General features: G+C 45.2%; 1 protein-coding gene across 6 annotated transcripts; it reads right to left on the bottom strand.

Annotated features, from left to right (window-relative positions):
- Positions 1–8: 8 nt before the first annotated feature.
- SFI1 (SFI1 centrin binding protein) lies at positions 9–25,911 on the bottom strand. 6 transcript variants are annotated; one of them, XM_063416000.1, is made up of 30 exons: positions 25,754–25,911; positions 21,069–21,233; positions 19,974–20,045; positions 18,276–18,383; positions 18,021–18,115; positions 16,393–16,510; positions 15,648–15,750; positions 14,642–14,798; positions 13,712–13,873; positions 13,239–13,306; positions 12,422–12,514; positions 11,958–12,055; positions 11,594–11,675; positions 10,564–10,742; positions 10,260–10,335; positions 9,401–9,496; positions 8,916–8,992; positions 8,185–8,287; positions 7,611–7,707; positions 6,820–6,980; positions 6,354–6,428; positions 6,019–6,093; positions 5,478–5,654; positions 4,529–4,662; positions 3,652–3,747; positions 3,215–3,467; positions 2,420–2,567; positions 1,530–1,653; positions 734–836; positions 9–223 (listed from the first exon to the last, which is right to left on the bottom strand). In XM_063416000.1, exons 2-30 carry the CDS (start codon positions 21,218–21,220, stop codon positions 116–118), a joined length of 3,390 nt encoding a protein of 1,129 aa, XP_063272070.1. In that variant the 5' UTR covers positions 21,221–21,233; positions 25,754–25,911; the 3' UTR covers positions 9–115. The 6 variants fall into 6 exon arrangements, with proteins under 6 accessions (XP_063272070.1, XP_063272071.1, XP_063272067.1 ...); XM_063416001.1 differs by having other exon boundaries at positions 25,758–25,910; XM_063415997.1 differs by lacking the exon at positions 25,754–25,911 and adding an exon at positions 25,570–25,747.
- Positions 25,912–25,995: the final 84 nt, after the last annotated feature.

Below are 25,995 nucleotides of genomic sequence, written 5' to 3'. Positions count from 1 at the left end.
TTATCAAATATAAATGCCATACATAGAACTAAGTGAAAGGATACATCTCTTCCATCATCCCCTGCTGTGAAAGGGGCAGACAGTCCTACCCCAAGCTCAGCAGTTGGTGGAGGCACTAGAGATCCAGGGCAAGCTGGATATCTCGCAGGCGGGCCAGCAGCGCCTGCACGTGGTGTCTCTCAGCCAGCTGTGCTCTGGTGAGAGTGCTGATCCTCACCTGCAGCTGGAAGGGAACACAAGGGCATCAGCATAAACAGAACTTCATACAGTGAGACAGTATTTACTCTTTACAGCAAGAGCTGCTCCAGCAGCTTTTGTATTCTCTCACGTGGGGGCCAGATTGTGTCACTGAGGAACAGCCCAGAACTGGCTGCAGTACCAGTACCCACACCTGGCTGGGGGAGCCTGGGGCCTGAAGGCAGTGCAGGCCCAGTCTGCACACAGGGAACTGGCTTGAGAAATTGCAGAAAAAACTTAGAGATTGAGTCTATGAAAGCTTGATCCATAGCTTAGAAATAGCCTCAGAAAGGTCTCCTGCAGCAGGAATTACATTTCTGAACAAACAGGGAGATGCATCTACACAGCCTGTTCTGCTCCTCAGCCTGCTTCTGACTACTAATATCCCTTCTCTTGGCATTTTACTAACAGCTTACTACACAATTCCTCACAGCTATCATCAACCTTTAGGCAAGTGCATGGCACAGTGGCTTCAATTTAAATGCTGTGTACACACCTGACCCAGTTCCTGCTGAACTCCTTGCACACCATCTTGGGCTCCTGGCTGTGTGCTCATTTCCAGCCACTGCTGCAGAATCTGAGCCTGCTGCTGACAGCACCTGATAAAATGGATTAGGAGGATTCTTATCCCAGTGAAGAGCTCAACAGTCTAAGCCAACTTAGACTTGCAATTGATACTTGCAATAAGACCATTTTTTTGTCTCAAACCAGTCAATGGTTAAAATCTTTTTTAAAAGGTAAAAGAAAAAAAACAACCCAAAAGATGCTGGAAAACAGAGGAATCTGAAAACTGTTGTCTCTCCCTCCTGCGTGTAGTCCCTGACTTCTTCCTTTCCTGACAGTTAAATCACCCCCAACCCCCATTTCTTTTGAACATTTCTGTTTTCTTGTCCTAGTAGAGCAGTTATCAAATACCAGCCATATTTATTTTTTAACTGAAAACTGGAAAAGCTCAGTCCTCACTTCTCTTGATAAAATAACTAAAAGCTAAATTTCAACTGCTCTGCCCAATTAATTTGTACTGTCTTCAGATTACAGCCAGTGATACCTCTGACATGCTTCTGCAAGAGCTGCCAGAGGTATAATTAAATCACTTGGCTGACTACAGAAGTAGTTCTGCACATACACTCCTTCACCTTGAGTGAACTCAAAAGGGGAAAATAAAAACCTCTGGAACTTTTCTGTCTCATTCACAGTTCTACTGTGAACAGACTGATTATTTCCAGGGTAGATACCAGAAAAAGTACAACAGAGTGGACAACACAAAGAAAAGCTGGCTAAAAGGGCATTACTTGAGTTCCTGCTTCCTGCTGTAGTAGTACTGCATCTGCTGCTGGATATGTTGGAGTTCAACTTCCACCTTTCTCTCCAACATCATTTCTTCTCTGGAACTGTGCTCCCTCTTTTTCCCTTCAGCTGAATGGAAGATACAAGGCACAAGCAATGGAGGTAGAACAGAACTCTTTCTTCTTATCAAAGAAACAGGAAATATTTTTAATGTCAGGAAAAAATGGAACCCCCATGAGTCCTTTTCATGTTTTGTTACCCTGTGACATGTATCAGTGCACCCCAAAGGGTCAGGTACAGTGACAGGGCAGGGGTTCTGACAGCAGTATGAGCTCCTGAAGACTCAGTCTGAACACACAAAAGATATGAAATGTTCTGGTGGATGGTTTAGGACTACAGATTCTGTTTTGGCCTGTTCAGGATTTAGTCTTTCACGTTTAGTGTAGAAGTAATGAAGTACAGTAGTCCTGTAGAGCACATTCCATGCTCTGATGTCATAAAAAACCCCACAATGAGAGGTGCTTAGACACCATCTGTCCCATTTACAGCCATAGTGCAAGTACAGGGAAACCCCAGAGAGCTCTACTGGGTGAACTTCCCTCCTGAAGCAAGTTCTGCAGTACACATGAACAGCCCAGCACACTCTTGCTAAAAGAAGCTGGCCTCAAGCAGTCCCCATCCTTCAGTGCCTAGGGCAGGGCTTCAGCCCCCAGACTCAGCAGAATCCATACAACAACTGCATTTACATCCCAGAAAGGAATACTGACCCCCTTCACCTCCTGATGCTGCCACACAGGACTGCCCTGTCTCCCACACATTTTGTGGCAGTGACCTGCAGTCTCATACAGGTTAGAGGAGGATGAGCAACTGCTACAGTTTAGATCTGAGGATGTACCTGCAGTCTGGTGACTCCCTCTTCCCACCAGGTCTTCAGGTGACAGCAAATGTGGCTGCAAATTTGTTTGCAACTTCTCCTGCACAGAATTCTGCTGAGACTCTTGGGAATGGGCTCCTCTGTGACCATTCACAGGCTGACTTCCTCTCTAGAAGGTCAGAATGATATTTGTGTTTTCCTCAAAGGGTTTTCTTAAGTAAGCCCTACAAGCAGGATGTGCCTGACCTACTTAGCCCTACTCCCACTCAGACAAGTCCTGTAGGTGCTGAGCCCCTCTCATAAAATCCCACAGAAGAAGCAGAGCTTAGAAGATGGGCTCTTTGATTTCTCACATGGAGATATTTCACCAAGATTAAAACTTCCTGTTCTGTGTGGAACAAGTTCAAAATACAAGCACCTATTAAGAGGTTAAGTGAATTTCATTTTTTGAAGCTCTCAGACACACCCACTGCTCCTAAGCTGAGTCTCTCTTAAATCCCTACAACCTGGACAGCAAACTGTAGCTGCTCTGAGCTCTGAAGAGGCAGCACCCTCACATCACTTGCTAGGAAAAGATCTGCCCAGGAAGACCAGGAAAAATGCATGAAATACAGAATAACACGTGGAGTAAACAGTTCTTGGGCATTCAGAGGCAGTTCACTTGGTCAGCTTTAAAGATGACAGCTAGAACAAGTGAAAAACAGCTCAAGATCCAGGTGGGCAGTTCAGAAGCACATGAAAACACAGCAGTAAGCAATGGGCCTGCTGACAGCAGCCCAGTACACACACTGATTGTTCCTTCAGCAATACACTCACCTCCTCTGAGCCAGCTTTCATTTGGGACATGAAAGACACAGGAGGCCACAGCTCTGGCCCCTGCCCAGCATGGTGCATGTCCTGTGTCCACAGGGGGAGAGAAGCACAGGGGAGAGAGGGATGGGCATGAGCAGCATTGCCCATCTGGGACAGACATTTACAGGTACTTTCTTCCCCGTGAGGTGTCAGCATTAAGTTCCCAGTCTGTGCAGGACATTTATTCACAGATGTTTGCTGAAAGGGCACCTCTGACCTGTCCAGGAAGAAGGATAAGGTCACTGTACACTGCAACCTGTTGGTCTTTTCCTTTGCAGTCAGTGCAAAAAAGGGGAGACTCTTGTCATTCCCTTGCATACAGCTCTCCAAGTAGCTGCTCTACTATGCCCACTGTAAGTCACACACCATCTTTTCTTTACTTTTAAAATTAGATTTTCTACCTAGTAAAAGGAGGTCCCAGCAGTTCCTTGCTTTCTAGAGATTCCAGAGGGAAGTCAGGCTTCTGTGATGGTAACCTGGCTTGATGAATGGCATTTCTGAAAAGAAAAACAGAACAAAGAACGCCCCAGATTTACAATTATCATCAACTGGCATCAGCTGGCATTGCAGCTATAGAAAATAGTTTCATCATTCATTCCTGCTCTGCAACATCCTCGTTGCATGCAATAATGATTCTTAAAAATTAAATTTCAACCTGTATTAATGTGAGAATCTAGTTCACCATGTGAATGGTTGTGTCAACACAAAAAGTGGTGGAAGTGACACAACTGAACAGGGCAGAAACTCTTCTTTTGGCAGCACACACTTGCTTAAAGCAATGTGAAGTTACAATCCCATTTCCCTGTAGAATTCCTGTCCTGCACTGAGACCTTCATAGACAATTCCTCCTTGCAACTGCTCCATGATCAATAGAAAAATTTTAAGGAATAGCTTCCCCAAGGAAAAGAAAGGGGCGAGAAATCCCATCAAAGGTCTCTCTTGTAAATATTTCTCTGTTCCTATGACAAATGGTCAATGCTCCACAAACTCAGTTGTATCTTGAGAAAGACAAAGTGCAAGGTCTATGGCTGAGCTGGTTCTACCTATCACTGGCAAGTACAGTCACAAAAACCCTCTCTGTGTGTGGGCTGATGTTTGCATTACACAGCAGCTCTTGTACAACTCTGTACCAGCAGCCACATAATGCAAGTCAGAGCTAGGTCAGGAACCAAGTCATCAGTGAGAAAACACAAAAATGAGACACGCATGGACAGATTACATATATGCAAAGTTACTTATGTGCCAGAGAAAGGGGGAGGGACTCAAATTTACACTCACAGGCCACGGAGAACTGAGCCCCCCTCAGCAGGGTGAAGTGGTAGATGTCTGCATTTTAAAGGCCATGGCTCTTCCTCTGATGAGACTCCTCTTGTCTCAGGACTAACATCAGGCCTTTTAAATGTCACTTGCTTCTTCAGAGGTGGCAAAAAAGAAAAAGGCTTATTTAATTTCAGGGAGAGAGCCTTCTGTTTCCACAGCATGGCACAACAATACACTGACTGGTGAAGACTGCAGGCTGCCTGCCAGCACAAAGAATAGCAGAGCTTCTGATGGCTGAGAACAGAAACACCACATCACCTATAGAGAAGGAACCAAGATTTGTGGTGCCCTCAAAGCCACATCAGCTCTCTAAACTAAATCAAGAGGTCCACTATGGTAACATTTGGGCGAGGAGAATTAACCGGGTAGTTCTGCACCAAGGCAAGCTGCACATTAGCAAATGAACAACCGGTATCCTGAAACCCTGGAAAAAAGCTGGGAATGCTGCCCAGAAGCAGGAAGAGAGCAGTCAGTACAGGCATCCTTTTCACACACAGGGCTGGGCTGATACTCAAAGGCAGAAGTGACACAAGCCCAGATATGAAGGTACAAGCAGGGCTAAAGCTAAGACAGGATCAGATGCAGCCTCTAATGCTTCATTCTAGCACAGAATTTAGAGACCTGACCCACATGCAAAAGTTTCAATCACGAGTATTGTCTGTGGCAGGAATTGGCCAATTTTAAAGTAATTTCATTAAGAAAAGCTCCCAGTGAGTCTGAAGTCCTCTAGTCCCAGTTGAATGAAATGCTTTGAACCAGAGACAGAAGCGTACGTAGGATCTAAATAGTTGGGATGTGGAGCTCCAAAATACACACATGCACATACACACAAGCACACATCTCACACACAGGGCAGAGACCAGAGCAGCCCAGTTCTGGATATGTATCTGAGCAATCACTCTTTCACCTCTAGCTGGTGCTGGGTATGGAGCTGTCCCTGCAGCTCTTTGATGCCAGCAGTGTTTCTCAAGGCATGGGTTACACCTTCTCTCAAAGGAGCTGTGTGGTGAATTCCTGTCCCTTCTTCAATGCCCTCTTTCTTCTCCTGCTGCCCCTTGGCAAACCCGAGCCAAGCATCAAATACCTACAACAGGAACAATGACAGCTGTGAGTATCATACAGGCAGGTCCCAGGCCAGGGACTCCCCCTGCAGACAGCAACACTCTCCCTTCCACTGCATAGGAACAGGCAGAGCTACAGCAACAGCAAGACACTGCCACAATGACAAAGGGACAGAGTCAGCTGAGGCCAGATGGGGAAAAATGTGCATATTTTTTCATCAGCTAAGAAATTTTAGGGGTTTTTCCAGCATTCCAAAATAACAACATTTCCCCAAGGAGGAAAGGAAACAGACATTCAGTGTGCACTCTGCTGACTGCAGTCAAATCTGCACAGGATGTGCACATCTGCACACTCACTTGCCTGCCCCTGCCCTGCACAGCCCTTACCTTTCTCTGCAGTGACAGTGACCAGTGCCACAGTGCTTGCACTGTCTTCCGCTTTTCCCATTGCTGCTGCAACAGCTGTTAGGGGAAAAATGCACAGCAGCCAGGTTAGGAGCTCCATACACAACACCAGCAACACCAGCCAATGCACCAAGCTAGGAGCAGAAAAAACCACTCAGTTTGCCCAGTCTATGGCAAAGGGTCTCTTGTGCTAGCTGAACCACAAAATCCTGAAAATGTTTTAACAGTTGTCTTGGTCCTTGTATAAACGGAACATGAAGGAGAAGGGAGAATGACTAGCAAGGAGCTAGGTGTCTACCCAGGAGAAAATTCCTTACCCGAGTTTTCCAGCAAGAGAAGGATGCAGAGCAAAGTCTATGAGTCATTAGTTCATCTCCCCTTCTCTGCAGCAGCTGCAAGGCAACCAAAACTGTGAGTCACTTGCAGACAAACCCCATTTATCTGAGCCAAATGCTATTAGAACAGCTAGCAAACAGCCTTTATCACCTCCCTTTGCTCTGTTGAGGCCACCCTCAATACCCCAGTGCCCTACAGTGTAACCCCATGTGCAGACATCTATGGGCCCAGCAAGGATTTCATTCACAGTAAGCTCAGGTTGGCTTGTTAAGCCTGTTATTTCTATCAGTTTCTTCAGGCAGGCACAGCACGCTCCTTCCTCCTCAGTACACAAAGCTGTCATGCTCCTCCTTAGCCCAGGCTGCCGTTCCCCTCACCAGGGAACAGAGATTATTCCTCCAAACCTGTCACTTCCCACAGACTGGCAAGGTTACTGATCCTTCTCACCTTTTTCCCAAGGCACTGCTGATGATAACTTTTCCATTTCTCCAGGTATTTCTGGAGCAGGTGCTGCTGGTGGTGCTGTGCTGCCCTGTGGTGCTGAGCCCTCAGCATCACAGACTCCCTCATTAATTCCTTCCAGTGAAGAAACAGGCTCTGCAACTGCACTGTTAGGGGGAGATAAATTAACTCATGTACAAAAAGGAGATTATTCATCTCAGAGTATGAAGTGATCAGCTATTCCTCCCAACTGTTTCAGCAATACCTGAACAACACTCAGCACTGACAGTAATCAGTATAGGAAGAAGAACTGTGAACACTTCATGTAACAGACAGGGAACTGTGACTTGTAAAATCTTCCCTGCTGCCACTGACATTCTTTATAACCTTTAGGAAAGCCCTCTGTGCCTCAGAGTTCTCATGTCAAGAGCACATCACCATGAAACGCTTGCAGAGTCTGAGGGTCTTTCAGTATGAATGACTAGAGAAAGACTGAAGCAGTAATTGATGAGACTGCTTTCACTGCCCTCAAAACAGATGTCTGAGGTTCTCAAAACTAGTAATGGAAAATTCCTTTGAGGAAGGAAGTGTTACCATCCGTTATACAGTACAAAGAACAAACAGAGAAACAAAAGTGACACAAGCAGCATTCAGCAGATCACTGAATTCACTCTCCATTCTGTGGGGACACCCCTTGTAAGCCAACAGACCATCCAGTCACTTCACACAACACACTGCCCTTGGCTCATTCACAGGCAACGAGGACTTTAGGGAGTTCAACATCTACACCAGCTCACCTAAATCCAAATGTTTTCTGGCCTCTGCCACAGCTGTCACCTTCAGATGGCGGTGACACGCTCGTAGCCAGGCAGTGTCTCTCCACTGCAGCAGCACCTGAGGATACAAGGCAAACAGGAGATGGGACACAGACTGGCACTGCCATGGAAGGGGACACAATGTACCCCCCATTGCTGGTAACATAACCATTTCCAACTCATTTCTCACAAAAGGCTCAGCAGACAGTAAGAATTTCCTACAAATTAAATACAGAAGTATTTCAGAGGGCCCCCTTGGCATTTTTCAAGGCATTCTTCTCTTTCATCCATCTCCCCCCACCCCACCTCACCAATACTACTATGCTATATCATGCTCCTAGAGCTCCCTCCTTTCTAAGGAATGAGAAGAAGAGAAAAAGCCATGAGCCCACAGAGACAAGTTTCAGAGACACCTGTAAAAACAAGATGAGACTTTGCAAATCTCTCTTAGTAGTAGCTCTTAGATTTAAGTTTTTGGTCCTTCTACTTGTATTACCTGACCCCTGTCTGAAATACACCTGTTCTGAGACCTTGGCACCTGCTGTACAGACCCTACCTTTGACAGGACTGCTCTCCTGTAGTGCTCATCTGCCTGAGTAGCTGCCCTAGATTCATGTATAAGAGCAAGGGCATTTTGTCTCCACGTACACAGCACCTGTCTGAAGGCAAAAATACACACAAAAGTTAAAAACAAACCCATTACAAATGATGCTCACTAGTTCATTTGGCACTTTCCTACTCACAAGGGAACCAAAACCAGCTGCACCTATAAACTCAGCCACGCAAATCAACTTCTGCCCCTTCAGGTCTCTGTTGAAGAGAAGGCAGTGCAAAACAGACCCCTCTCTGAAATCCAGCACCTTCAGCAGAGCCAGTCAGGCTCTGCAAGCGACTCAAGCATTAAAACAAATAAGATAATTAAAACTAAAGTAACTACAGCCAATGCAATGTGGTGATATCTATAATCACTCTCCCCACTGCAATGCAAGAAAGGCTCTGCATCTTCCAGGCCGCTTTGATACCACAATAGACAGGGACTGATGCACTTTGCTGTCTGATGACTCTTGCAGGACTAAACAGAGATTTAAAAAATATTCAAGCAAAACAGACAGCAAACAGGAAAAGGCTGATTTCTTTTAACTAGATGACCTGCATGCAAAGCAACAGCAATGCATAGCAGAGTCAACTCCCAGCACAGAACATTCAAAAAGTTACCAAGGTGGTAGTGAAAGAAAGTAATGACTGCAGTGCAGTCCCTTCTCTCGTGCTGCCTTGGAAGAGGCTCACCGCAGCAGCAGCAGAGTGTGCTGTTTCTCCTTCTCAGCCACTTGGTACAGAATGCATTGTATGTTCTGTTGGTAAACCTGAAAAAAAATAGTATTGAGAGGTAAATTTACCTCAACTCTTAATACCTGTGGGGAGAGGAAACATCTAGGAACTCTTACTAAATCATAAGTAGCACAGGCAGTAAAGTATAGGGAAAAAACACAGCCACTGAAATCAAATTTTGTCACAGCTGCTTTGCTGTGACAAGCAGTCACTACACAATAGTTAATGCTAGTTGTGATAGACCATTCACCAGTGCTACAAGATTACCCTGGGTCTTCTGCTCCAAAAAGCAATGCTAGAGCTCATACAGCCCTAAACACAAGAGCCTCCATTCTACCTTGCACACGTGGTGCCTCCAGTGGATCAGTGGGGGAGCCCTACAGCTCTCACTGAACACTACAGCACATTCAGACAGCTGCCTCAAAAGGGCTGCTCCATCCTACCTTCCAAGCTGCCAAGGTCTTGCCCAGCAACACACGTTGATAGTGCAGGTCTGCCTGCACCAGCTTCCTCCACTTCTCACGCTGATGTCCCACGTACTACAAGGAGGAAATGGAAAAACCCAATAGAGACGTACACATGAAAGTGGGGAAAACAAGTAATGGCAGAGAGAGGAGGGAAAAGGATCAGTTCCAGTCTATGGACAAACATCAGTCCTTCACCTTGCTGCAACAGCTTTTCACTCAAATTGGTGCTGCACTCTGCTATGTCCCCAAAAGGCCTAGTTAAGGTGCTTTTTTTCCTGCCCTTTGTAGGAATCCTCTTGAAGACTGATGTAAACCACTCAAGTTAACAGGTCTGCAGCAAGATAGCAAGTCCAACTATAAAATTCCTCATAAATTCCCAAGACATGCTGCAAGGCACATCTGGTACCTCATACCATGGTAAGGACAAGGTCCACCATGAAAGTACTCTGTGACAGTGTTTGCTACAATCTGCAACACAAACATAGGCCATACACAAAGGCCTGGCTGCAAACCTCTAACTCAGGTTTTGAGAAGGACACACCCAGCACTGGGAAGGGACAATTTCATCACTCTAACTCTGATTACATTCCCAGGTACATCTAAACCATATTCCTATTCTCATCGTACCTAGATACATGAACAAAAAATTCCCTCTCCTCCCTACACAGTTCTTGTTCCACCCACACTAAACTGGTTTTATCCACATGAAAAGGGAGGAGAGCTTAGGAATGACTGGTGTTTAACACAAAAAATTTAACTTCCAGCCATATGGGTACAAGCAATTCAAACATAACAGAAAGACTTCAAGCTCTTCCCCATCTGTTAACTCTCTCACCTCTCTCCACTTGTTCCAAGTCTGCTGCAGACACTTTGAACAGTGAAATCTTAAAGCTTCTGTCTCCTTGAGCCTCCTATAAGAAAAATAATTATTTGTCCTACAATGCAATCCATGTTACTGGACAATTCTAGCACAGACTTGAATCCACATTTGTTATTTTCATTAATTCATTTACTGAAAGACAACTTAGTAGACTCCAAAGCACAAAAAAGGAGTGAGCACCATTGTGAATTAAACGCTGTTAGTCCAAAGTAGGCTGCCACAGGGCCAAGCCAAATCATTCTCTGAAAAAAATCCTTACTGTGTTTCTCTCTCCTGAGTCTTGTGTTTCCACAGACAGAAGGCCTTCAGCAGCAGCTGGCTCCTGTAGTGATGCCCTGCGCTGGCCAAGCCCTGCTGCTCCTCCACGCGTGCAGCTGCTCTGCGGTGCCAGCAGCGCCAGGAGCGGCGCAGGAGCCGCCTCTCGAAATGAAGGACGGCCTGGAACGGACAGAGGGCACATTGAGTGAACAGCACAGGCAGTGCAAACAGCAAACTACCCCTAAAGATGGCATGCACAGAGCTGTGCAGTGTTTTTCCTCTGAGGTTGGACAGCAATGGACACACCACCAAAGCCCCTCTGAGCTGAGGGTATGTAACTCTGAAAGTACCTGTGTGCATTACCAAAAACCAGCAGGCCAAGGAGAAGAAAAACACAAGTGATAAAAAGCATGGGAAGGACTCCTAGGAACTGATAAGTTCCAGAAGCCAGTCCTGTTGAATGTACAAGAAGTGATAATCTCCCACCACTGAGGGTGAGCCATATCTGCACAAAGACACCCACACGTGCTACTGTCAACTTGGGATTGTGTAAGAGACCCCATAGAGGCCACAGTGGCAGCTACAAGTAAATACTCCAGGGCTATATACATAAATATACATACATACACCCCCTTAGAAAGTGAAGGGCCCTGTAAAGAACTTTATGGACACCTACCTAGGGCAGCTAACTTCTCAGTACAACCCTGCTTTTCTTAAATAGGCTGGGGTTGGCCATTTAGTATTAGTGTGAGAAAGAGCACACACACATTTACAGGGTGAGGGAACAAGTGAATGAACTATGTGAATGGCAATCCTCTAATAATAACTTGATTATATTATTATCAAACTGCTTTACTTAAAACAAGTGATCAGTAATATTGGTTGTAATCTGTTTCCCCTGACTTGATCCCTCACCAGGGAAAAGGGAATTTACAACAACCAAGTCCATCTCATGCTAGCTCATATTCACAGACAGTGACTATGCAATCATCCCCTCTATTTCCTAAGCAAGGTGCAAGAGTTACACTCACCCTCTTCTCTCCCATTCGATATTCTTGCAGCTTGCAGGCCTTCAGCAGCCATGTGTCAAACACCCGCCTCATCAACACCCTCCTGGCAAGCAAAAAGGGAAATGTCAGCAGAGAATTCCTTCAGAAAACATATTGATCTTATAAATGTCAGCTGACTAAATGAACCTCAGAGCTAGGCTTAACCAATCTCCCTCCCACATTCCACAGAGAAGCACGAGATGTAAATTGTTCATTACTCACAGAAAATGTCAAGAGCAATTGCCATCAAGTCATGCCCCCAAAGGTATTACCACACGTGAGAAGAGAACCAAAGGCCCACAGATTCCACATTTGTACAAGCTTGTATTAATATTTCTCTGCATACCTATAACGAGCATGAGCCACTGATGTTAAGGCCTGCTGCTGTTCTTCCTCCTTCTCTTCCAAACGGGACTTCCAATGGTTCCAGTACCTCTGCAGCACCTGAAATAAAACAAGAAAGACACAAACCCCCCCCAAAGATATCAAGGGAGGAGAAAAATGCAAAGAAAGAAATTATTAAAGTCCTAATGAAACTGCATACTGTAATGGTTGTCTCCTGCACTTCTTCATCTATGAAAACTTTATAGCCTCCTACAAGTTTTTCTGGTAGAAGGAAAAATCCACCATAAACATGGAAATGAAAAACTAAAAATATCTAAGAGTGGCAGTTGACTCACACAGATCTTCTGTGGCTATCAGTATTTAAGAACAAAGCCACTGCTGTAATAAAAAAGTACTTTGTAGTGACAGAGGAAGTCAATAGGGCAGCTCAGGACAAACTGATACAAGAACCAAAGTCACACTCACTGTGACTCGATGCTGGCGGGATGACAGATTTGCTCTCATGCGCTGAAGACGCGTGTCCAGGACATTCTGCTGAAGCCCCTTAAGGCCAAGTTCCTGTGACAACAAGAAATAAACACAACTTTGATTTGTAATCCAAATCAGGTAATTTAGAACTGATCTACAGGCCTAGAATCCCTTGAATGGGGGCACAACATGGTAAACAGCATGATGAGAGCATCCTACTTCAAATCACTAATCATCCTGCTCTTTTAATTACTAATGTTTTCACTTCATGATCCAAACCAGTTTATTGGTATTCTTTTAATGACCAGTACTGAGCCAACCTTGAAAATAGTTCAGTTCCAAAAAGCTGGAGGCTTGCTTGTGCCCACCTTTCAGACAGCCTTCAGGGATTTATTTTTTCTTTTAAAAACCCCTAAAACTTAAACAAAACCCCAAAACAACTACTCAACTACTTGCACATGCAGCAAGCTGTCTTTGGTCTCATGTGAAAAGCAGCATGTACACTTTACTGCAGAGAAGAAAAAACAATTTTTGTAGCAAGCAGCATAAGAAAAAAAAAATCAAGGGGAAAAGGCAACTTCATGGTGGAATAGCCAGGGAGCAGGTAACCCAACATCCTCAAGATGAACCTACTTCACCATTTCCCTATTGGAAGAAGATCAGCACAGTTCCCCCATTTGGATTCAACTGACAGATTCCAGAATAATTTAAATTTAGAAACCTGGTGTATCTCCCCCGTAACACCCACACAGCAGTGTCAGAGTTACAGGAACACTGCACAGCCCTCCCACCCGGCACACAGCAGTGCTCTTACCAACAGCTGACACTTGTAGTGCTTTTCAGCCAGCTCACACTGCTGAGCCTCTTCCACACACAGCACATCTGTCACTGAGTTAAAGCAGCTTTTACACAGAAACAACCTTCTCCCACAGAGGGGCGCTACATCTTCACCTAAATTTCCTTTGAATGTCCAGCACTGTTATCTGCAGAAGTTTTGACTACAGTCAAACTTTTAGATTTTGCTGGCTTATCACAATATGTTTCTGATTCCCTCTTAAGTAACAACCATAAATTATCTTCTGCAGGCTCTAATAGACTCTTATACAGCTGCTAATATACTGTAATTACAACAGTTTAATTAATGTATGGCATTACACACACCTATCCAATGACAACACGTTTGCATTGTCACACCACTGCACAACATTCCTGCGTATTAACTGGAACCTCCCCCTGCAGGAATGCCTCTAACTTGTCTCTGCTAGGGACTAAGCACAGATTGGATACAATGCTTCCAGTGGGCAAAGACTCTCCACAAGGCAATCCTTGCAGCTTGTTTCTCCAGGTCCCTCTGGTGATCCTGCATCCTCCTCCTGCACTCCCATGACTGCTGCCAGTCGGAGAAGCGCCTCCGGAGCGTCCTGCTGCGGTGAAACTCCTGGGCCAGCTCTGCAACAAACACAAATCACTCAGGGCTTGTTCTGTCCTAGGCCCGTTTGTATCAGATGAGATCCTGGCACCTGAGCTCGCAAGTGACATGAGCTCCAACACTGGAAAATGGTTACAGGAATTCACATTAACGCTCAACTACAGACCATATTCCTCCTACTGATCACAAAGGCAGTTTTAAAGCAGTAACCCACTGTACTGACTTAAGAGAGGGAAGTTAGGACACTGTATTTATTACTTGTTCAACATACTCAAGCTTGCTTACATCTCAGCATGCTCCTGTTAATAGTTCCTACACCTCCAAGCTAGATTCTTTTCCACTGCCAGCAATCAAAAAGCAATTCATACAAATATCTGAACTCATTCCAATTCAAGGGAAGAAACAAAAGAACTGGTGTAATAACCTTTACCATGCTATAGGAGTTGGGATTTGACTGATCATCAAGAAAATCCACAGACTAATTGATCGAAGTCTTGAATGCATCCTTCTCACAGATATCTCAGTTAAAACAGAATAGACAATCTGCAAGTTTTCATCAAGGGAATTGTAAAGCATTTTCTTTTAAACCCCATGGAAAGCAGGATCTTCCTGACAGTTCAGCATATGAGCTGAGCTAGCCAGGCCTGTCACAGTGAACAGCCTGAGCTGCATCTCATCACTTGGTGGGCAGAGACATTGCAGTGTCTCCTAAAACAGAAAAAACCATCACCGTGCCCTCAGCAAAGGGGCTGAGCCCTGTCCTGTCCTAACTCACCCTTTTCACTCACCATTCTGGCGTTTCTTCACTCTGTGGAGGTTCAGGTATCCCAGCCATGCTCCCACACATCTCCTCAATTCCCAGTGCTGGTGGTGAGTTACTGCCCTGGTGTCCTTCTGCTTCTCATTCTGGGTGTACAAATACAGCTCTCGCCACTGCAACCAGGCCTGAAGGAACAATTCAGGGGTAGGGACAGTAAGGGGAAAAAACAGACAGGATTAGGGAAGTAGAACAAAGAGGAGGAGAGGAAGAACACACATGCAGTAAGAAATTCCATGTTAGTTCTAGAGGTGGAAGCCATGAGCAATGAGGTTCCCCCCAAAAATGGGGAAAAAAGCCCAATAAAACCCAAACAAACACCAAAGGAATGTCAGCACAGAAAGAGTCAAAGATTTTTTCACTTTTTAAAGTATTTTCACACTTTTTCCCATTAAAAAGACCAATATAATACTTTTCTTTTGCCAATAGGCTTTCTTTCATATCAAAGGGAATCCCTTTCTTTCATATTAAAGGGTATTTTCATATTAAAGGGAATCACATCATGAGATGCTATAAGACTTCCCAAGTCACAAGTTTCTTTCCTTAGCAGAATACTGCCCTACAAGAGGCCATGTTGCATCTTACAATGCAGGTCAAATTAAATACCATCCCTTCTCTGATAAACCATCTGGACAACACTCTCAGTCATCTGATTTAATTTTAGATAGTCCTGCAAGAAGAAGGAAGTTGGGCTTGAGGCACCTTAAAATCTGACAGGTTTGGTGCTGTGACCACTTCCCTGGGGAGCCTGTTTCAGGAACTGACCACCCTCTCAGGAAGATCCTTTCTCTAGTGTCCAATCTGAACTTGCCCTGACATAGGTTTGTTCCATTTCCCATGTCCTGATATTCCACCATAAGTACTGCAATTTGCAAAGTAAATGAGTACAAGGTCTAATTTTTATTCACCTGTAACATTTTCACATGTGAGCAACTTGAACATTAGAAATGGCAGTAGCTGAAGCTCCTGAGACTTACTCGAAATTGCAGGCTCTGGGCCCAATGCTGCAGAGCCAAAATATTCATTTTATGTTCAGAGCATTTCTGGTACTGTTGTCTTCTCCACACTGCCCATGAAATGCTGCCAAAATAATGTTACAGACAAATTCAAACACAGTGCCTCAATTTGGTGCAAGAAATCACTTTCATCTCCCTGGAAAAGGGTACAAACAACAATCTTTTCAAAGAACCCCTGAATGGCTTGGGTTGGAAGGGACCATAAAGATCCCTTCTTGTTCCAACCCCCTGCCATGGGCAGAGACACTTTCCACTATCCCACATTGCTCCAAGTCCCATCCCACCTGACCTTGAACACTTCCAGGGATGGGGCATCAACATCATCTCTGAGTAATCTCCAGTTTTCAGGGCCTCACCACCCTCAGAGTAAAGAATTTCTTCAATTAAATAATACTCAATACTAATACTCAATTTAAATCTACCCTCTTTCAACTTAAAGCCATTCCCCCTTGTCCTCTCACTTGCATGCCTTTGCAAAAGTCACTCTCCAGCCTTCCTGTAGGCTCCCATTAGGTATAGGCTGCCATGTCTCTTAAATTCAGTCTATGGGTGTGCCAGAAGAACTCAGCCATCCCAGAAAGCAAAAGAACTCTTAAAAAAAAATCAAACACTGGACAAAGTCACTGCAGGAAAAGATAACATTACACAGATCAAAGACATGGCCTTATGGTGAGTGCCTCTCTGTCTGGTTGTGCTCCATCCTTACCGCAAACAGCTTCTTTCCCTGAATGCCAGTGCCACAGACTGCAGCCCGTGTTTTGTCCTTTGAACACCAACATAAACCAGCCAGCGCTGCCAGGTCCTGAGCAGAGTCTGCTTCTTTGCTGTGCACAACAGAAAAACAGAAGCATCTTAAGCTCACACAGGAATCTGGCACACCTCAGCCGCTCCAGCACAGATCGCCCCCGACTCCTGCGCCCTCAGCCCGCAGGGACACCTTGTGGAAAAGCCTGGAACGGCAGCGACCCTGCCTCTGCTCGAGGGTGACACGGGAGAAGCGTCAGAACCGCTGACAGCGCCGGCCGTGCCACCTGCTCACGGCAGCGGGAACTGTCAGTGGCCGAGAATCCCTTTGTCTTCAGCGCTTACAGGGGACACAGCTGTAGGACAATAGCCAGCGTAACGACTGCACTGGGGAGAACTAGAGCATTTTCTTTGGTTTGTTTAAAAAAAAAAATTTAAAAAGTTCATCAGGTTCATCAGTTGTGTTTCGAGAGTTAACCTCTACTACAAGCAGAGAAATCAACCAGAAACAAGTCAACATTATTTAGCACACTGGTCATGCAGCTAAAAACAGAAGTGGTGTCACAAATTCCAGTTTGCCACTCAGTGCAGCACACTGCACACCCTCCTCACAGCAGGCTGGCTTGTCAGAACAGACACTGTTAAAGCAGAGTTATCAGAAAAAAGCTGGCATTGATTCTAGGCCACTTCACACTTACACATAAAAAAATCCTAGACTTTTCTTTTTTAGGATTTCCTTGTGAATCAAGCATTAAACTGCCTTGAATCAGGTCACCTTTTTCTATTTTCAACCAAGTAACACACAGCTTCTGCTGTAAATACTCTGGCCTCACTCAGTAAGAAAGGAAGTCTGGATAGCCTGTCAGTTTGTGTCCAAAGGTGCCAATCTCTAGGACATTCTGAGGCCACACTCATGTGCAAAGCGAGCAGTGAACTTATTTTGCAAATCAGCACAGAACAAAACCTCAGCATCATCTTTAAACAAGGGTCAACCTCCCTTCAGTAAAATATATCCCCTAAACCCAAGAAAGTTGCTACCAGTACGGACAGCTCCAGGTCAAATCCCTTGCAGAGCACAGAACTTACACAATAAGATAAAGGGCACTGCAAAAGTTTGGGCTGCTTTCTATTGCAAGACACAAGCTGGAAGGAACAGTCAATAGACAGAAAATAAGTGCAGTTAAAAGCACAGGGAATTACTATCTAATGTCTACAGCAACAGCTGATAGAGAATCCCAGCAAAACATTTGATCAAAAAACATCTACTTGAAAACATACTGTGATCAAGTAAAACAAGAAACGAACAAGAAACCAACCAAAAATCAAGCCACCCCCACTGAAACAAAACCAGTGCAGCCCAGAGCAGATGGAGAGGCCCTTAAGCTTCTTCACTGGCATCCCTAAATAACTCTATAGCTACACCCCTCTAACAGAAGCCCCCTGCCATCTGCTGCTGCAAGCACTGCACTGCCATGGGCTGGGGAGCTCAGGGTGCACACAGGCACAGGGACAGACTCTGGTACAGAATTCCCCTGGAAACTCCCATCCCAGTATGTCCCCAAACACTGTGATCCCCATCACTTCCCTTACCATGAGACTCTGCAACATGGTACTTGTTCCTCTTTCCTCGCTCTTGGCATACGTAGGCTCTCCAAGCCTTGAATATCAAATTAAGGAGTAAATGCCTGAAAAATGAAAGAAATGGCATTCAGTGAAATATAAAAATAAGCAATGAAAACATTGCTTTTAGCCTAGATGTCCCATGGATGGAACTGGCTCACTGGTATTAAAAACTCCTTCAGAAAATTGCTCATACACACCCCAATGGGAAGTCATTTCACTGACCTGTAATGGTTGTCTGCTCTGAGGCTGAGCTTCTCTTCTCTGCAAACTGTCCACTGCTCCTTCCACTCTCCAAAAGCTTTTTGAAGAACCTTCTGATCATAAAAACATCTAAACAGTTGAAAGATTTGGACAGGAGAAAAGTCATACACATTTCCAGAGCGACCACAAATCAGTTTTAACAAAGATTACAACACCTCTTCTCCAGGCTTGCCTGATTAGCCTAACAATATTTAATTGCATTTAAAACACTACTCTACTGTGACACTCTATTCCAAGAATCCATGAAGTACTGCAAGAAGGAATTACTGACTGTAGATACTTCACATAAAGAGAAGGAATAAAAGAGATGTTGTTAATTTGTCAAATATCAGAGTACCAGCTGACTTGAGACCTATTCACATCTTTTATCCCCAGTTCTGTTTTGCTCTAACAACCAGAACAGTAGATAACAATACATGTATTTTCCTTTCTAATTTTGTTCTTTGCTATTTTAACACAAACTATTTTATATATAGAAATAAATACAAAAGTTACATCACATTTTATAATGCTTTGATGTTTTTATCATGTAATAACAGCAGAATTAGGCCCAGAATACCTAGAGATCTCTCAGTGAAACATATCAATCCTCTCACAAGTTGCAATTTACAGCAACCTACCCCAAGCCAAGCTGCTAAATCATTCCAAGCACTCATGCATAAAAGGAAAAAAAGAAAAAAGAAATAAGAAATGAGCGATATATTTTTTTACTAGGTGCATTAACAGTATTGCACATGCATTAACAGGTATTAGAAATTAAAGCCATTGAGAACTGGGGACTTTTAAATCTAGAAAGGCAATTCATTATTGCTTGTGCTCCCTGCTGGTCTTTATAAAATCTATTTCCCCTAGAAAATAAATTCCTCATTGTGCTGAATTGATAGACAGCCAAAGTAGTGCCAAATCAGCAGATCAAGAGGAACAGTGAGGTTCACAGGACAACTTCCATTTACCCACACAGGCAGAAACAGAACATATTTGATACAGAAAAATGGAGGACCTGATCTTATTCCAAATACAATCTTCCCACTGGGAACTGCTTCTGGTCCCAAGGGTGTGCTCAAGCAAGAATGAACATGCAAATTAATGCAAAACTAGAAATTACTGTCAAAGCGTGGGGGTTCAGTAGCTCACAGAACACTGAGAGCAGAAAGGAATTATCTGCCACAGGTACTTCCAGGTCAGACAGATGCCAAACATAAACAGATAGACATTAAGAACAACACTGCAAACAGTAATGTTAACTGAATTTCACATTAAAGCTGGACTCAATGATCCATGTGGGTCCTTTCCAACTCAGAATAGTCTGTGAAATCTCTATCATCACAACTTTGGGAAATAGTTAAATTTAAAGCAGGTATCCCAATCATATCTCATCATTTATATGCACATACTGTCCAACTTTATCAAAACACAATTTCTATAAATTTGTTCAATAGAAGTTTAACCACAATTATTAAAAACAAACAAAAAAGCAAGAGCAAGAAAGGTACCCAAAGAAAATCTTCAAGTGATCTTAAAATACATCCAAGGCTGCCAGTACACTCTTAGCCCAATGGTTTACTACTGAGCCATAAAAAGAAAAACAAAACACCAAACAAAAAAACCCCAACAACAACAACAAAAAAACCCATCTCTGAGTTCTGTCATTTTATTTACCTGGCTTTGGAAGGGAGGACTTGTCCAAATGTCATTTTTGCCCACAGATAGAAAAATTTCTTTGCTAGATATCTGGAATACAAGGAAAGGTAGGAAAGGTTTGTTGTCTTTGTCCTCCTTCTCTGCAAATTCCCAGACAGTAGTGAAAACAGGAATTTTTATTGTAGTTTCAGTAATAAAAGTAAGAGTCTAGTTTTCAGAGATCAATGCATATATGAACTATTTAGACCCTGAAATTAGTACCTATAACAGAGCAATCCATAAAGCACAAAGAGGCCAAAGCATCATTACAAAGCTTGAATTGGGATGTTTTGGGTATTCTTAATTCTACCCAGCATTCCTAATTCTTTAGGAATTCTGGATAGCCCAAATGCCATGCAAGCAGCCCTTGTCCACCAGTGCCACTGCCGAGCAGGGGGGGCTGCCTGGGGCCCTTTCTGAGGCTTCAGGAACACCCAGGTCCCCCCAGGTCAACCACTGAGTCCAGAACACTGGAACCAATCTAACCTCTGGCCCTTCCTGAAGCCAGATCTTCCCTCTTCCACCTCCCCTCAGCAGTTCCACATCTCCACAAGTTTCTCCCAGCACCAGCTCAGCTCACTGATGCCTCAGTGTGGCACTGCCACCCTTCCCCTCTCCTTTCCCAAGGGATCTCAGAGTTAATTGGCACACGGAGGGCTCCAATGAGCACCAAAGGTTCACAAGGTAATTAGTTAAAGCACACAGCCAGGAAGGGGGGCCTGCCTCTTTCAGCAGGTCTGAGCTGCTCCAGCAGCTCCAGCAGCTCAGCAAATGATGGGCTCCTAATCTCCACACAATTACATCCCACCTTTGTCTTTGTTTGTTCTTTCAACAAACAAAAGACGCAAAAAAAACCCCACTAAAGGACGGCAAAATAGCCATTTTTAAATTTGCCTTTGAAAATAAAAAATAGTGAACTCTGACTGTCGATCCTCATCCTCAGGTTACCACAAGGCATCTTCAGAACTCTCTGAACTAAAACTTCTGTAACCTGCACTGGTCCTACTAAACCCAGACATTTTTAGGTCTGATCCCCTGCTCCATTTAGTGAAAAATATGTTTTGTACTGATCACCTGCTCTGGAAACTTTTTAATGTTCTTCTTTGACTCTGGGTATTCCCGTCTTGGCCTGGCTTGTCATGACCTGTGTCCTGAAATTCATCTCTTGCAGGTTGTCCAGCTGCATGATCTTGATGCTCAGCTGGTTGCTGGATTTCATGCATCATCAGGGATTTTGAACTTTAAAGGAAAGGAGAAATATGTTGTGGAAAACTGTATTACCTGCAAAGAAGTGGCATTATTTCAATGGCTTGGTCTGTAACAAAGGGATCTAATCAAATACAGAATACGACACTACAAAATGCTAAAACGTTTATTGTTTCCTTATCAGGTGTGTTTCAGTGTCTGGAATATTAAACTTTCTCCAACACAGCCAGGAAGACACACTTCAGTGCAATCATGTCACAGACAACTCTTTTCTCCTTAAAGATGAAATGAAAAATCACTCAAATGCATTTGTGTGCACACAGGGTGCCTTAACAGAGAGCTCTGACTGTGGTGTTCTGCCTTTTACACTCAAACATATCAAGGTATTCTGTCTACTGCTGATAAATTCTCTTGAGCACTACTGGACTGAAGTGAGAACTTTCCATTTTAACATAAAATGCTCCTTACAAGCTCTTTCTTAGTTTTGTTCATATTTTAATGCATTTCTCCTTAAAAAAAGACCCTGAAAATCTCTTCCTGTTTTTACATATTTATCATTAAAAAACAAAATTAGACATATTTTTCCATCACACAGTTTACTTTCTAGTGTAGTTCTAATCTGAAAAATAACAAGTGTGTTTTTATGAATTCTAAATTTTTTTTCTTGGTAATTTTCTGAAAACAAGGATTAAAAAAAAAGGCTGTGCAGATAAAACTTGCTGCACCAGTTCCATTGAAGCCTCTTTCCCAAAACAAATGCTGCCACCACCCTGAAAATTTGCACATTAGAACCACAAACACATTCTTGAGCTTCAGAAGAGGCAACAGAAGAGGATAATCTGAAATCTCACCCGAATAATTTCCTGAACTGAGCTAGGGAAAACACGGCTGCAGCCAGGAAAAAAAAAGTTGTTTTCACAAAGTCACTGGAACAATGCAAGTTTTGAAAATTCAGCTGAATAATCACTATTAACAACAAATCACTGGGAGGAAATACAGTATTTTTGGCTTGTTCCAGCAAGCTGCAAAGAGTTTAAAAAACAACTTAATGGAAGAAAACAAGACCTGTATTTTGTGTGAGAAATTCTTTTTCTATAAAATATTGTCTCAATGTTTTCTGAAAGAGGTAGGCCCTGTCCAGCAGACAAAAGGATTCTGTTCACATCAGGATGTAAGTTAGGAAACCCTATGCACTTTTGAAGAGGAATTTCAGGCAGTTTAAAATTGATGAAAAACAGTTTTCAGCATAAGTTCTTGTACACACCATTTAGACCCAACTCCCCTTGAAACAATTTCATCTGCCCCAACGGTAAACCTGGTCTGACCAGATGCAATGACAACCTTACACAAAGGAGATGAAAAAATCAAACTTGAGAAAAACATGCAGAAGTTTTGTATTAAACTCTAAGGTGTGTGAATATCTAATAATTTTCCACCATACCTACTTTTAAACCAATTATTTCTATATTTGAAACATTGTTATGTGCTGCACATATTTAATGATGACAGCCTACTTTCCCCAAAATTTATGGCAAGTGACCATGATAAATAAGAGTCAAAAAAGAATCACTTCTCCCTGGTAAAGCTAGAAAACAAAAGCATGGGAAGAATAACAGAACTAACATGGAGTAAATCTGTGGTTGGGCCAACAACTGTGTCCAAGTACCTTATTTCCTGTCTAATATCTCAAGCTCAAATACATCAGTTTTATATGTAAATGTTATGATAATGTAAGCCCACATAAAGTTGTTTTTCATGATTAGTTTGGAGGTGGGGTGTTCCTTGTTTTTGACTTTGCTTTTAAGAGGAACATTTAACAAAGTCCCATAGAGACTAATAAACCCTTCTCTGAGAATAACTCAACTTTCTTCTGTCACATGGAAATCCTAAGCTGTCATAAATATAAAATAAATTACAGCTGAGGTCTTTAACATAGTAGCTTCTTATTACTGCTTTCCTGCTCCTACATTTCTCCCCTTCACTGTGGTTCCAAGCCTGAAGCAGAAATGCACTCTCTGCTGTGCAATTTGTTTATTAACTTTGGATAAATAATAAGTTGGTGCCTGTTACTTGTGATGAATCCATCACATGGATTGATGCTAAATGCAATCTGTATAATAAAAATGACATGACTTCCACTCAGATGACTGCGCTCAAACTGCATAATGCAGTTCCAGATGTTTAGCATGAAAAGCATCTGTGTGTCTCACTTAGCAACACTGTGCTGGCTTAATCTAAGGTTAATAAAGTTATAACCATTTCAATCCTAAGGCAGCAATTCTGCTCACCTAAAAATGTGCGAGAAAAGTGCTGTAAAAAGTAAACTATTCCAAGTTATATACCCCTACTTAAATTAAATAACCAAGGGCAACAGGATCAGCAGCCGACTCCTTTTAACCCCTTTGGGTTTTTTTAATAGTGTTCCTCTCCTCCACAAGCACTTAGAAATGAAGAAAACAATGAGCTCCACCTAGCTCCAGAGAGAACTTCTCTATGCATGGAACCCGCGACTTGCAAAGGTCCCGGGAAGAGTGACCCTGTGAAAACACCTGGGATTACAGCCAGCCACCTCCTTCTAAGTGTGAGATCCAAAGCGGATTTTTCTATAAACACTGGCTAGGGTGTGATGGGGAGGGAAAAAAAAAAAATCAAAACAAATAAACAAACAAACAAAAAACGCCAACACCGAAAAACCAAACAACGAAACCACACAAGCTTAAAAAACACACACACACACACACACAAAAAAAAAACCCCAAAAACAAAAAAACCACCAAACACACCAAGCCAAACCAAACGAAACAGGAACACCCAAAACCCTACAAGATTTTTCTGGAGTTTTACTGCACGAGATTCCTTTCAGCAGGCAACTATACCCTGAATGCTTGTTGTGCTTATGGACGAACACTGGAGACCCACACGGCGCTGCTCCACAACCCCGCCGTGAGGGACCGCGGCAGCCGCCCCCGCCCCGCTGAGGGCGCCACAGATCCCGGCACCGACGGGCACACAAGACGGACGGGCAGCAGCGGGGAAATCCACCGCAAAGGGGAGAGAAGTGGAGAGCGAAAGCAGCAGCGCCTGAGGCTGCCCCGGCATGAGGGGCCGGCGCTTCCCGCCCCCGCCCGGCCCCTGCGCAGGCCCCGGGGCGCCCCCGTGCGGCGGGGCGGGCGGACAGCGCCCCCGTGCGGCGGGGCGGGCGGACAGCGCCCCCGTGCGGCGGGGCGGGCGGACAGCGCCCCCGTGCGGCGGGGCGGGCGGACGGCGCCCCCGTGCGGCGGGGCGGGCGGACGGCGCCCCCGTGCGGCGGGGCGGGCGGACGGCGCCCCCGTGCGGCGGGGCGGGCCCCAGCGCTGTCCCGGCCCCCGGTGTGACCGGGACTTACCGGCCACAGGCACGGACACACCCGCGCAGGGAAAGGCGCTGAACGGCCGTGGCAGGGAGCTGTTGCTGCATTTGGGAAAAAAAACTGTGTTCTGCCACTTCTGTGCCACTGGACATTTCTGCTCGGAGCATCTCGTAACAGGCACCTGTGGCAGATGTGGCTTTGGGAGACAAAACACCTGTTCTAGCTCCCAACAGCGATGTGCACAAAGGTGACAGCGAAACACAACAGTTCGGGGCTTCTCAAAGCCTACAGCATCAGTAATAACCACTCCGCTCCAGGCTGGCAGCCCGCTGGTTGCTATGGAGTCTCCCTGTGTATTTGTTTGCTTCAAGCACTTTTGGCTTCAAGAGACCTGGCAATAGTGACAGTGCTGTCTTTTTAATAATGCAGCACTTCGTCACTAAAAAAAAGTCAGAAATGTTTATTTCTCGTATATTTCCCTCATTCTACAGGTATCCAGATTTTAATACTGGTATTCAACTTCATTAGAGATCAGGGAAGAGAACACTTTATTCACTTTATTCTGACCCTACACGGAATTCGTTGTTCCTACACAGACCTCTCTGCCCAAGGTGTCTGTGGCCCCGCTGGGTGTCTGTGGCAGAGTGGATGGAAGTCCTGGGGACAGAGCCGTGGGATCTCGCTCAGTAAATTCCTCACACTGATGAAAACGATGTCTGCTCCTTATTAGCAAAAACTGAAACTTTCCCGGTGCCTCCGAATAAGCTGCTGCGCTCCCTGCACCAACCTAGCCCTGCTGTCCCACGGGAATGCGGGACTCGGGACTGACGGGAGCCCGCGGTGGGCTGAGAACACGGGGCCCTGCGCTGGCACTGCCGGGCCGCGCACGGCGGGCCGCCAAGGCGCGCTCCGGCCGCCCCGAGCCCGCCAGCGACCACGGCCAACGCGCGGCGCGGGGGCAGCGCCCGCCGGGCGCGCTCTCAGCCGCGATCGCCCTGCCGCTTCCCGCCCTTCTCTCACCCCGCGCTCCCCCTGAGGCGAGACGGGGACGGGGACACGGGGACCGTCCCGGGAGAGCGGCGGGCCGATCCCGCTGCCGCCCCGCACATGGCGCGCACCGCATCCCGCCGGCGGCCGCCTCCCCCGCAGGGCTGCCCTCCCAGACTGCCTGCAGGCCCTCGCCGAGCCCCGCGCCTCTCCTCACCCACCGCGCCGCTCGCAAGGTGAGACGCCGGGTCCGCGGGCGGGGGACGGCGGGGACACCGGGCGGGAGCGCGGCCCCGCCGCCGCGGGCGCCTCCCGCCGCCGGTTCGCGGTCAGGCAAGGGCGGGGGAGCCCCCGGCGCGCGCGCCCGACGCGCCTGCGCGCGGGGCGTTAAATGGGTGCGGAGCGGGCGGCGCGAGGCCCCGGCTACGGCGGCTGAGCGGAGGCGGCGCCGGGCGGAGC

Source organism: Prinia subflava, chromosome 19, assembly GCF_021018805.1.
Source record: "Prinia subflava isolate CZ2003 ecotype Zambia chromosome 19, Cam_Psub_1.2, whole genome shotgun sequence".
Taxonomy (NCBI): domain Eukaryota; kingdom Metazoa; phylum Chordata; class Aves; order Passeriformes; family Cisticolidae; genus Prinia; species Prinia subflava.
The sequence above is the reverse complement of the archived record's forward strand: the minus strand, read 5'-3'. Positions and strand labels throughout refer to the sequence as shown.